Source organism: Athene noctua, chromosome 3, assembly GCF_965140245.1.
Source record: "Athene noctua chromosome 3, bAthNoc1.hap1.1, whole genome shotgun sequence".
Lineage (NCBI taxonomy): Eukaryota > Metazoa > Chordata > Aves > Strigiformes > Strigidae > Athene > Athene noctua.
The window spans coordinates 38,742,036-38,755,593 of NC_134039.1; the positions used below are offsets into that span (position 1 = coordinate 38,742,036).

Consider the following 13,558-nt stretch of genomic DNA (forward strand, 5'->3'; position numbering starts at 1 on the left):
CTAAGCTTACAAGAGAAGATTTCTCTGTGAAATCTTTGTGAGGACACCCTGCACCTCCTAGCATCCCTAATGGGAGGCAAGCTAGGTTTGTCTATGCAAAATGTTATGAAAGTTATGAAGTACCAAAAAAAAAAATAATTCATACCATAGCATCAACGCTGTTATCTTGTCAAAACCCCCTGGTATGGGTGCAGCTGTGCCAACAGAAAGGAGCTTATGTTGGCTTTCCCTATAACTTTGTAAGAAGGTTGTGTGTAGATATGTATGTGTATATTAGTACATACTTATGTATGGGCTGGCAAAAAAGATCTTATGTGCTGCTTCTACAGCAGGGGGCTCTGCTAATGTGGTGTGTGTAGGTGCATGAAGGGAGGCTCTGCAGCGTTAGACAGTGCTACGCTGGATCTGCTGTGCAGCAGTCTCCCACCCTTGTGAAGCACCAGACACCTGGTTTATGGAGCCTGGAGCACAGGGACTGCAGCTCTTCTCAGCTTTCCGCAGAGTTTAGGAGGAGGTTACTAATGTCCTTCAATCCTTCATCTTGTCCTGGCAAAGTCTGTCTTTTCAGGGTTTTGTCTTCAGTAATTGTTTATTCATTCTTATTGTGAGGTAAGGTTTAAGATAGAAGTGCGTTCCTTTAGCTCTTCACATTTACATATAGTGTAAATTGATCAAGATTAGTTTTGCCCCAACAGGTTAAGTATAAAAGACACTTATGTGAGAGAAATAAATTACAAATTTTAAGTTTGAAAAATTAAACTTAAAAAAGAAAAAAGACTTTGATTTTTTTTTTTTTTTCCTAGGAGTAAACATTCCTTCAAGAATGAGAAATTTCTTTGGGTTTGTTGAATGATCTCTTTTCATTGTAAATTCATTTTGAACAATACCAGCGAATATACTAGGTGACTGCCAGCCATTAGAATTAGATAGATGAAGTACTAGCCCTTACATATATTTTAAGACTCTGCACAATATATCATACTATTACCAGCTATTGTTTCTTTGTAAATTCAGTTAAGACTTATTTAGCTAGCTGTTGGTCTAAAGCAGAGACTTCCAGTTAGTTTCTGAAGTAGGGTGAAGAGAACAGAAAGAAGTCATGAGCAGGCAGTCCAGAAGAATGGCTGTTATTTCCTGGAGTAGATGTGTTCCTGGTAAGGATGCTGTGTTCACACTCACACTCTGAGGTAACCCACTCTCCCACCCTCCCTCCATTTGATGCCCTCCATAATCTGCTACTTGGAATATAGGCAGTTTGCCCATGTGCTAGAAAAGTCCTAGGTTTTTTACTTCTTTTTTTATTCATTAGCAATTGTAGTAGCAAATATAGCAGAACAGTCTATTTATAGTATTAGAAAGGAGACCTTGTCCATATAGGGTTATCCATTTGCTGTCACTATTTCATTTCTACTATCTATTTCATTATGTTTCCAGTTTCTGTTACAAGTATTCCTCCTGCCCTCCTTCAGCTTCTCCCTGCCCTAGTATGGATAAGAAGTTCAAGCAGAGTATGTACTATAATTTTTATTGGGACTCTGTATGGGTAAAAAGAAGTCATCACTTGAAACTTTAGCATTGATTTTTAACTATAAAATGTTCCCTTGGGTGTGCATACATGCAGTCCAAAGTAATTTGCCTAAAGTAAAATTGACTACTTTATTTTGTAATTGTGAGTAGTGGGAATGTTTCTGTGGTTTCGTGTTATCTGTCCTCAGCTTTATCATGCTTCTTGATGAAGATATTGAATATAATTTATTACCTTCCTTTAAAAATTGTTATTTTTAGTGCCTATGGTGCAAGTATTTTTGTAATTCATGAAAGTGTTTGAATATGGTCTTCCTGAACTGTTATATTTAGAATTGACTTCCTGGCAGGGAAATTCTCGCCTTTGGAAACTGAACCTCTAATGATTTCTTTGTAGTTTGTGTGGGATGTCCATGAAATTTATTTTTTTGTTTATTAACTTTTCAGCAGTATTGCTTGTTTTGTGGTGGGAAATCCACAGTTCTCTCTAAATGCTTAAAATGTAGTGGTTTGATTAGAACATGTTTGAGAGGACTGTGGGTTTTTTCTTCCATTACAAGCTGTACAGCTACTGTATTTAGGTACTGTATTTCATTTTAAGGGTTAGGTTTATCTAAATCCAGTGGAAACAGAGCATAGCTCTTCAGTGTTTGTGGATCTGTTTACTGAAACAGACTATGACTGGGCAGGGAACTACTGATGTCAGAAATTAACATCAATGAGCAAGCTCAAAAAAATTATCTGTTTTTAAGTAAAGCTTAGGTATTGCTGATGATCTAAGAGTTTAGAAAAATATTTTAGAAATATTTATTTCTAACTGGATGCACTCAAATATTTGTGGACTTACAAGAGTTTTTTATTGGGGAAATAGAATTAATTTTTATATTTCCTGGAGAAAGCAAGGCTTATTTTTGGTTCTTTTTCTGTGTTCTCTTGACATGAATGGAATATGGAGAAAATCTTGTTCTCTACTAGATTCTGTACAAGTGGAACTGCAGAATACTCAGTACACTGGTTTAGTGTTTTCTCAGACCATCAGCAGCAATCTGAAAAATCTGACATAACAAAACAACGTAGCCAGTTTCTCATTATGTGTGTGAAAGAACACTTGTAAAGTATGATATAATTTCTTTACATAAAACTGTCTTTTCAGGATATCTTAATATGTGCTTGTGAACAGAAGTTTATTATTTCATGCCATCACAGCAATGCTAAATTTAACATAGCTGTAATCCCAGTAGAAATAAATAAATCTGATTAATGAGACCATAGCTGTAAATATATCAGGATTTCAGTTATTTTTCTACTGATATTTTAAAAAAAAAAATTTTTTAAGTTAGCAACTGTTTTTCGTTTTACTGTACTAGCCTCGTGACCTCCATAAACTCAGTTAGCTTCCAGCTGAATTTCTTGTTTTTAAGATTAAAGCGCTATGCCATTTTAGGTGAAAATGCCTGTTTTGCTAAGGAATACAGTCTGATAGTCTGTCTTGGTTTGTTGGCTGTGAGTTTGTATCCTGATACCACTACTCACGGTCAGGTTCTAAACTGAAGGATGTGCTACCTTCAGTGATGATACCTGTGCCACAGAGGAGGAGACCGAATATTTATTTGTCAGATTGAATGAGGTGCACCTACATTAAGTGCTTTCAGGTTTTGGTTTTAGCTTGAACATTCTTTTAAGAACTAGAGAAGCCTGAGATGCATAAGAAGCCATGTAAGACTTTGAATTGTGAAATTCTGTGTTTTGAGTTGTTGTGAAAGAGTTCTGCTCAAGCTAGAAATGCTTGGCAGAACTTTGTTTTGGATGCACTGCACAGCTTATCTTTATCTTGCTTGAATGCAAAACTCTGATTAAAGTTTGCAAATAAATTATACCAGATCTACCTTGTCAGACAGCAAGGGGCAGAAAGCTGCAGTTTGTTACATAGCAAGTTTTTGCTCATTTTTGATTCATGTGCATGCGAGAGGAGAGGAAATGAAGACTGCTGTCATCAGCTGAAACTACAGGGAAGTTTTCTGCAGTAGAAACTGATAAAACATATTGTGATTTAACATATTCAGTGTTAGCCTAATAGATCAGAGAGCGCTGTTTTATGTGGATCACTTACTGACTGGAAAAAAAAAATAATTTAGAGCAATGGAAAGTGATCCATGAGTAATTATGGCCTATGAAAAAAATGGAGAAAAACCCCATCTCCCAAATGGTTCCATTTATCATATCCACAGTGAACTATTTTTGTTCAAGGGTAGGTTCACAAAATGGAAGAAAAAACATTGATAATGATATTAGTATTCTTTCTCCTGAGAAAGTTCCCATGATTTCAAATGACCAAACAACACAGGACATCAAGGTCTGGTAAGGTGGGAGACCACTCTCTTATGCCTTTGCTCTTTGGTCTGTTTGAGCTTAATGCCCTACTTAGGACTAATTGTTTGTAGTTGTTTTAATCACAGTATCAGAAATGTTGTATTAGTAGGCAAATGTACCATGTGTTCAAATTTTAAAGGATTATTTTTAAAAAGCAGACCATGCCAATTTTTATGATTCATTAGGAAGATTACCAATGTCACTTTTTCATATAAGCTCGTTTTATTTATAAGATCATTAAGATATTAATTTGGAAGCTGTTGTCCATATTTTCTGAATTTAAGGTCTTAGAAGATTGGAGACTAATGATTTTCAACTGAGTGACAGACACTTGGATTTTTTTCATATATTTTTCCTTGAGGGAATTTTTTTCCTCTATAAATAAAAATGCATTATATATGGATGCATCTTACTCAGAATCTACCTAATATCTCATGAAGCAAAGGAAGACTGGGATGCAGTGTTTGTTTCTGTGTGATCTGTGAATGTTTTGTGGGAAAACATTTGGGACTATGCAGAGGTGATAAGGTTATATATAAGGATTTTTCACAAATTGATTAAGTACTACCCACAGAGTTTTGGCTATTTTACTTGACAGAAAACAAAGATGAGCAATTATCGTTTTCTGTTTGTGACATCATCTATAAGCTAAATTTAATTTTCTACTGAACATCCGCTCGGTAATCTCATGGTAATAACTTTCTATTGATTAATTATATCTGTTCTTTCTCCTCCTTGTTTGTAACTCGCATGAAGTTGCTCAAATGTGAGTCCATTTTATTACTAACGGGCTGTGAATGGAAACACAGTAAACATTTTAATTTTCTTTTTAGCTTTGCTCAGAAGTAACGATTTAAAATTGATTGCCTGATTCAAATCTATTCTCTCGAAATAAGCTATAGCTCTGAAGTCTTTCAGAATAGTTTGGTTTTTTGAATCATGAGGCATTTTTACTACAGTGCTGGCAACATATAGAACTGTTTATGAATTGGTAGTATTTAAAGTACTTCAGAAAGAGGCTAATTTGAAGGAAGGAACATCTAGTTCTTGAAACACTATGTAAAATAGGCTGATGGGTAGAAAGAGTTTCTTTAAAAATAACTTTTTTATAAAATATTATGCTGAATGAAAGTGGTGGACATGAACTGATTGGTATCCAAAATTAAAGGAAATCTACTGAAACTAGTGTCACTCCTGTATAACAAGGTTTGGCATTTCAGTGTTGCATTAGATTTCAGCAGTTTTGGACCCTTCACTGAGCTGAAGAAGGTTGTAAATTTAGATACTAGGAAAGGTTAAAATATAAAGCAGGCACCTCAAGGCTATAGGAGCAGACTTGATGTCTGACAACATTTAAAAATCTTTGCAAATTTCTAGAATGGGATAAAAATAACGACCATTTTGGCACGACTTAGGTTGAAAATTTGAAACTGTCTCATTTCATTTCCTCTCTTACTAATTTTGAAAGGTCAATTATTTGCTTATTTATATTTGATCATTTCAGATTTGACAAACATCGAGGCCTTTGCCTTATTTATACAAGCACTTTCATGTCGCATTGTCCCTATACATCTTTGAGTATATAACAGAAGAATCTCAAGTTTCCTGCTTAACCCATGAAACTACAAGAATACTTTTCCAGTACTCTGGCTTGGCAGTGTTGGTGGCAATTTACTGAGCTACAAAGTATTTTTCACAGCCTATTTGTCTGATACATTGAATTTTTGATTAGATTGACTGTAAGAAAAATATGTTTGGTGAGATTTTTAGCAGCTTAGCATTTCCTCTGTTTACCTGGATTGACAGCTTTCCTCCTTGGGTTGGAAGAATCTATTTAGATTGGCCTTAAAAGCAAAATTTGTAATCACTTTGTGGGAGCTTAAACTGATATCTCTCCTCTATTTTCAGTCTGAAGTACAGCAGGCTTGTTTGAAAAGAAACTGAGAAACACCAATCTCAGAGTGGAATGTACTTCTCCAAACATTAATAGAAGTAACTTTGTTAAGATCAGACAAACTCTGCTAGGTTTATTGGTGTCTGTGAAGACATGGGTTCCAGCCTGGGTCTTTTTTGCACTTCTGGAACTGGCATCCTTATTCCCCTTCGGAGCTAAGGAGTGTGAACTTGTAGACCTGCATTAACCTCAGGTGGGAAACTTTGGCAAGTGGTTCCTGAAGCTTTCAGGAACTTAATTACTTCTGAGACCCCCACCTCTTCATTAGGTTTGATTAAAATGAGCAAAAGGGGTCAAAATTTTCAGAGGACACATACAGGTGTCTACAAAGGATAATTGCATAAGCTTTACAAATTGTTTCTGCACCAACTGCTGTTTTTCACTGACATTTTTAACTTGCCTTATCAACTGCCTGCGCATCATAAGGCATATGATGACTAGGCAAGTTTGCTGCTGCCATGCAGAAGATACAGTGCTTGAGTTATACCTGTCTTTCCTTCAACATGTCCCATCTGCCCCACCTCCAATTTTCCTGAAATTTCTTGCAGCTGAATCAGTGAGCCCTCTACCTCTCTGTCAAATTTAGCCAGTCCTGGTTGAGGTTTGGAAGCTTCTGGGCAAGTACTCAAATTTACAGACAGAAGCAAGGCTTCTGTAATCTCACTATCTTTCTATAGAAATCTCACTAGGAAGTCTGTTCTAACAGACTTTCCTGTTGTAGTCAAATACAACGATGTTCTTCATCATAAGATTAGTTGTAAGGCAGGAATTCTTTAATGTATGGCAATATTTTTTCTTTAATATTTGAATGCCAAATTGAGTTTAATCTTTTCTGTGATAATCAGCATTTGAGACTATCTCCATCCCGTGATTTAGTAAGCGTGCCAAAAATCTTCTATTAATCCTGTTTCCTAAGGACCTCAGATATAACTTGGTACGTCAGAAATAACACCCTGAATCTGAGCTCTTCTAGGATTGAATTAATGGTATCTCATATAACAAAATTTGAAAAGAGAAGATATGGACAGTCTTAAAATGCAATAATCCTGTATAGTTCATGCTTATCTAAAAGTACATGGGATATATTGTGAGCCAAAATACTGTGAGATATTTGGAACACTTTCTTTTGAGTGCTTCCAACACTTTAAAGCAAGGAGCTAAACAAAGTAAAACTAAATGAGAAAACCTTTTTCTGCCTACCTTGTCTAAAAATCAAACTGTTTGTATTCTATTTCATTTTGTGCTAACAGGTGACTCTTTCACAATGTACCATTCTTTGGAATAATTTGAAGTTGACATCACAAGATTTTTCATACTGAGAAGAAATTGAAATTCATGGTACTGGAGAGAAAGATGTAATTAAACCATCGAGTTAGGAATGGGGAAGTTCTGGGTTCAGATCCTTTCTCTATGAAGTCTTTATTCATTTTATCCCCTTATATATAAAATACAAAGCTTTTCATGGAACAGGACTTACCTGCTCCTGACTGAGTGTCCTAACCGCTGAACTAAAGCTGCTTTCTGTTGACCAGTGGCAAAATTTGAACAGCGTGGCTGAAGAGAGTACCCTTTCTTCCACAGTTTTGTGCATTTAAAAGGCAACAGCCTGACTGACAAAACATTGCACTGTGAGCCCTAAGTTTAAATAGCCTTAGACTGAGAAGGCCAGTTCTCTGTAGTCCAATGCAAATATTGTAACCATTAGGACATTCTGTAGAACAGCCTCAGATGTTTAATGTTTGAAATCTGTGGTTTGATGTCTAACACGCTTTTTATTTTTTGACACAACCCAGTATAAATACAAATCACCGATGGATTTCAGTATTATTTGCATCAGACCTGTATTACTTGACGTGCTTAGTTCATTTGCACAGATCAGTCACCAAACGCAGAAAAGAGGGCTGAAAGGGAACTGGAGGTATCTTCTAGTTAATTTATCTGTTTCTTTCATCATAATGAAATCAATGAAAGTGACAAATCGCCAAATAACATGGTACTGTCAAGCCTTGAGAAAAGGGTTCCTTGTGGTTTTGTAGTGCTGTAAATGAAGATCTGAAGTATATGCATGGGTATGTCCTCCTATCCCTAACAAGCTCATGCTCTACACTTCATGGGTTCTTGCTTGGGGGGCTGAGACCTGTCCTTGCAGAACTTAACCGCACAATGGAGCTTTTAACCCAGAGAGGGTGGTGAGACTTTCTTCTTTGCCTTCCACTTCCTAAGATACGAAACCCACTTACCCCACCACAGTCGTCTTCTGACTTTGTGTGTGCCATTTTTGCTTTCCTCTTGTACTTTGCTAGTAAAAAGAAAAGCCCTTGCAGATGGATGGTGGACACAGCTTGTCTCTTGCATAGTTCTTTCTCATTGATGTAGATAGCACAACTTCAGCACTTAGGGAAGAAAAGATTTTGAAGAATTGGCAACAGTGAGTCCATAGAACAGAGCATGTTAGTTGGTCAGGAATGTGCATGACGGCACTGAAGATACAGGAACAGTACTGTAGATAATGCAGCAGTATAAGTTCCTCATAATATTGATATGATTTAGTATTACTTATATTTAAAATCATGACATTATCATAGTAGTAGTATTTCATCCATCACACTCTGATCCTACCTGATTCTAAGGCAGGGTCAACTGCTCATAAATCATTCATGACAGAAACTCATCAACTTGCCTAGGTAATACTGTGAAGGTTTGCCACTAATTCTGCCTGGTAATTGGCATTCTACAAGATTATTTTGTAGACTTAGAATTTTTTTTAATGGCTGACAATGATTTTAAGACTCTTGAATATCTGTTCAGCTTACAGCATAAATATATTTTGGGTACACTGTAAATATCATGTATTTTAAGTACATCAGGTAAGACTAACATTTCTCCTTTGCATAGCTAATGGCTATTTTCATCAGCTGTGGATAAATTTTAGAGAAACAGTTAAATTTTAACCATTTAAAAGTTTCATTTTGTAAATGTTGTGGATATTGGAAACAGAGATAATAAAACTTGACAACCTCAGTTTATTTTAATGTAAAAAGAAACTAAAATTACCTGAAGGTGTAAGTAGTTTTCAAAGAAATCTCAAAAAGCCATTAATAAATCAGGTAAAGTTGTTATGAAGGACCTTCTAATGAATTAGTGATGATTTAACCTTTTGTGACTCAGAAGTGCCATTAAGAACGTCAAGGCACAAACAAAACCAGGAGTGACTGAAAAGATCATGTGCTCTCACTTACTCTGGAGCAATATTTATACATCAGAGTTATTTCTCTTAACTTTGCATTGTGTGGGTCTTTTCTGTTGTTTCCTCCTCCCATTTTCTAAAGGAATCAGTTTCTCAAAAAGTAATGCCACTGAATAAATGACTAAAAACTTTTTTTTTTTTTATTCTGAAAGATGTTCATTTGTACTAGACAAAGGTTTCATGTCTATGAAGTTGGAAGGAACTTTTGTGATCATCTAGTCACATATGGATTTTTCATCCATATGATTGCTGTGAATGAATTCCTTTGTTAACTAGAGCTATCTTTTTGAAGAAAACTTGAGTCAGCAATAGTATTTATTTGAACTTTAATTCAAGCTGTAGTTACAGCATGTAGTTCCTCAATCGTATGTACCCGAAACATGTACATGAAGACTGCTGAGATTTCTCTTATTGCCTCATCCATACCAGCTGAGATTCTTTCTTAGGTCAGAACTGATTGAAGCATTATGAACTGGACCTGCTACAGGAAGCAAATCTGAAGGCCTTTGTGTGTGTGCATATATGTGTAAACAGATTTTTTAAAAAAATTAAAAGCCAGACTTTTCTCCCTATCTTCTTGTGTGGTTTCAATTAAATGAGGACAAAGGCAACTGAATCTTCAAATGATGTTTCTGTATTCAAGGATGATGTCAGCAGTGAGGATCTGCAGTATCCCCCTGCTTCAATCTTGGCAACAAGTTCAAAAAGGAAGTCAGAGAATGAGAGCGAATCAGCTGTGCATAATGTGAAAAAGCAAACAGGCATCTCCCCCTCCCTGGGTAATGCTTTGGAGCACATTGTGGAGCAGCTGGATGTTTTAACTCTAGTAAGTATGCAATAACAGTGCAGTGGAAAATAATAATGCTATCAATAAGCAAAAAAACCCCACTAGGAACCATGTTCAGAAATCAGAATATTAAAGTCTATGGGGTTATTTTGAGTAGTTGTATAGTCAAGCGACTATTTTGATTTTTTCCTCTCAGCAAATATTGATCGCATGTCTTGTGTTGGCTACAGTGAAAGCTTCCTGCTACATAATCAAAGATTATTGTTGTATTTTTAACTCTGGAGGAAAAGAGTTACTATTTTTCAGTAGTGAGATCCAGCGTAGATTTGCCGGAAGCTACTTGTTGAGTAGATATTGTCAGATTCCATCTTGAACAGTCATTAGTAGGGGATGAACAAAGTAAATTGGCAATATATCAATAAATCCCTTTTCAAATATAGTGTTTAAGGTGTTGGCTTAGGTAGGAATCTAAACAGTGGAATAATTCCTAGTGTCAGTGAAACTGCACAAATACTAGTTAGTCTCAGTTAGTGACTGTGAGTCACTTGTTTGTAAATGCTCAATACTTCTTTTTGGTAATCCAGATTTAGCCAATCTATGTTTTAAGATGCTATTCTGTAGTCTGTAATATATTAACATCAAATCAAAAGGAAGTGGCTAAGGTTTTTTTTCTGCATTCTTTTGCAATATATATGTTACTTCTCAAAACGTATTTCTTGAGTTATCAAGTCATTAGTTGAAAATTATCTGTGTACTAAATTGGATTAAAAAGAAACTGCCAGCCTGTGTCCAGAAACCTACCTTTTCTGATGAAGGTAATCTCTTGAAGAATGCCTTTTAATAGTATATTTTTCTCACTTCCTTTGTTGGGGGATGCCTTAGAAGTTTCTTTTAGGTTTCTGGAAGGCATAATTTGGGTCACCAGTGATGGCTGGTTTTCTATTGAAATATGGATGCAACTTTTGCATAGTATTTCAGAGTAATTTATATATTCAGATATAGATTTTTTTTTCTGTCAGCAAAAATATTTTGTGAAAACAATTTTAAACCTTTAAACAATCTCCATAGATACAAAGCCATTATTTTTAAATACAGTTGTAAATAGTGGAGTAACTAAGGAAAAGCCATTTTAAGATTTTTTTCCTGTTGTGTTAAAACTATTTTTCTTATATAGTTATGTTGCATACTTTTATAATACTGTATAAGTAATATAAAACCAAATTGAAATTACTGTCCTCTTCATTCAGACTATTTCAATCCTGGAACAACGTTTGACTTTGACTGAAGATAAATTGAAAGAATGTTTAGAAAATCAGAAAAAAATGTTACATCAGGGAAAACGGGAAGAATAAAAGATGAAAATGAACTGTATTGGTGAATATTTTTCATATATTCCCAAGAAAATAATGTTACTTCACTGGATTTTCCTATAAGCAAAAAAAAAAATAAATCCTCCTTTTGTTATGAGTCAGTGTAATAAGAACTGAAGAAAAAAATACACAACACATTTTAAACATTGGTAGCAAGCAGATATTCCAGTTATATATTTAATAAAGTGTAGCCCAGATGAAAATATTTTCTAAAATCATTCCCATTGAACATTACAGGACTCTTATTTCATCCTAATAAGGTCTTTAAATATGACTAAGCAACAAACTACATATTTTTAGATGAATAGCAAGTATTATGGAAGTACACTATGCAGTTATTTTAGCTTGGGTAAGGATTGTGAAAATAATGCTCTTTGTGCTATGACAACAGTACTCAAGCACCTAAATTAGGTAAGACCTAATTAGCCCTAACTCCAAAAATGCCAGAGGTTTTTTTTGTCCCTTGCATACTCTCAAATATTTTACCAAAAAGTGGCAACACTTACTCTATGTCTTCTAAACATTTTAGTGATGGTTGGAAGAAGTTGTAATGTAAAAACTTCTAGTTACAAATATGAAAATGAAGTCACTTAAACTTTGAAACTGTAATTACATCTGTGTGAATTCAGCTGCAATACTGATACAGTTGAGCACTTCTGCTTACCTCATCCTCATCAAAATTTGTTTTTCATATTTAGAAAAATAAAACTCAGCTTCATACTTCTGAAGAATATATTTGAACCAAACACACAATGATGCAAAATCTTTATCATAGATACAAAGGATTCTCATCCTCCAAAGAATTCCACAGGTGCTCAAGCTTTTTATGCTATGAATGTTTCCCATCACTTAATGCGTTATGAATGCAGCCATGAATCAGGAAAGACTTTGCAATGTATGGTGATTTTGGTTTTCTTTTTAATAAAAATGCAATCTTTAGAAAGACGATTGTAGGTCTTGTTTTTTAATAGAAAACGTCTATGCTTCTTTATGTCTACCTGTTATTTTTTTAAAATAGTAATTGCAGAACAGTTGTAAATCCACAATCAAAACTAGATAGTCATCCATTTCTGCAGCTTCACATTTAGTATGTTGAAAAATAGGAAACTTGAAATGGGGGGAGCATTTTAATCCAATTCTGCCACTGACTGTATATAGATAAAGCCCATTTCCCAGGCTGAACCTCATTAACATCAATAGAGTTCAGCTTAAGTACAGAAACTCAGTGTGCAAATACTCTTGCGGTTTGAGCCAAAGCAATGAACAATCAATTTTTCTTTTATAGCTTTTCATTTTCTCTCATAGTAATCACCTTCAAATAGCCAGACATCACCTCACTTTCTTGGTAAACTCTGAATTTCACCAACAAGTACTACATATTTTCAGCTCAGTCTTAAGTAGTCCTGTTCATAGTGAAGCAGCAGTCTCTTATAAAAATTTTAGATACAACTAATTCTATGCAACATCCTAGCCATGGATTTTTTTGTGAAAAGATGGTCTTACATATTCTAGTGTAAACAGCCTGACCTTTGATTATGCAATTGTTTATAATGCTATATAACACATAGTTATGTAAATACTGTCTTTTAGGTCAGATGTACTTTGCTCTATGCATTTATTGCAACAATACTGTTGTAGTCTTTGCCTTTTCTTGGCTCCATTAGAAGACACAAAACCATGTAGCTATTAAAACCCTTTGCTTTTTTCTTGTTTTCTCTGAGTGAACTACACACACACATATATATGTTTTAAATCTGTAGGGTTTTTTTTTAATTAAGCTTTTCAGGATTATTTATCAACAAGATTTGGAAATTTCTTTTACTTCTGTATTTTTTAATAAAATCTGCTGAAATTTTCCTTTCTGCCTTGGGTACTATCAACTATTCTTTCTTTATTTTCAGTACCTATTACCTGGAGCATTTACTACTTAATCCAGTTTATTCCTCTGCTGTTCGTGAATCTGGTGAACTAACGTAACATTTCCAAATTAAGATACGTTCTTATTCTCTTGAGGGGTCTTTTGATACTGAAACTCAACATACATGACACTTGGCATGTGTGTATAACTATAGATGGTTGGTTGAGAACAAGATGGAGGTATTTTCCTCAAGCTGTGATAGCTCTTGTAAAACACAACCACAGCCAGCTAATGTGATGTTTCTTTTAAAGGAACATTGATGTGGGCTAGGTATCTCATTCCCTTGATCCATATAATTTCAAATAAAGCTATGAAATAGAAGAACTTCCTTTAAAAGCACCAAAGAGGCCAGTTAAACTCCTAGAAGCATTTACTCTAGGGTTTGTGC

The 13,558-nt window shown here is 35.0% G+C and overlaps 1 protein-coding gene across 6 annotated transcripts in view; it reads left to right on the forward strand.

Moving 5' to 3' along the window:
- The window catches only part of POC1B (POC1 centriolar protein B), a 72,755-nt gene that overhangs the window by 43,603 nt on the left and 15,594 nt on the right, over positions 1 to 13,558 (forward strand). For 4 of the 6 annotated variants that reach the window (XR_012633404.1, XR_012633406.1, XR_012633405.1 and 1 more), the window contains exon 11: positions 9,739 to 9,921. The exons of 1 other annotated variant lie outside the window; for it this stretch is intronic. Coding sequence is in view for 2 of the 5 variants with exons in the window: in XM_074902763.1 (XP_074758864.1) it covers positions 9,739 to 9,921 (183 nt within the window). In the remaining 3 variants the exon portion in view is untranslated. Of the gene's footprint in view, positions 1 to 9,738; positions 9,922 to 11,129; positions 12,632 to 13,558 lie in introns of those variants that run through there. One more of the 6 variants, XM_074902764.1, reaches the window with a different exon arrangement.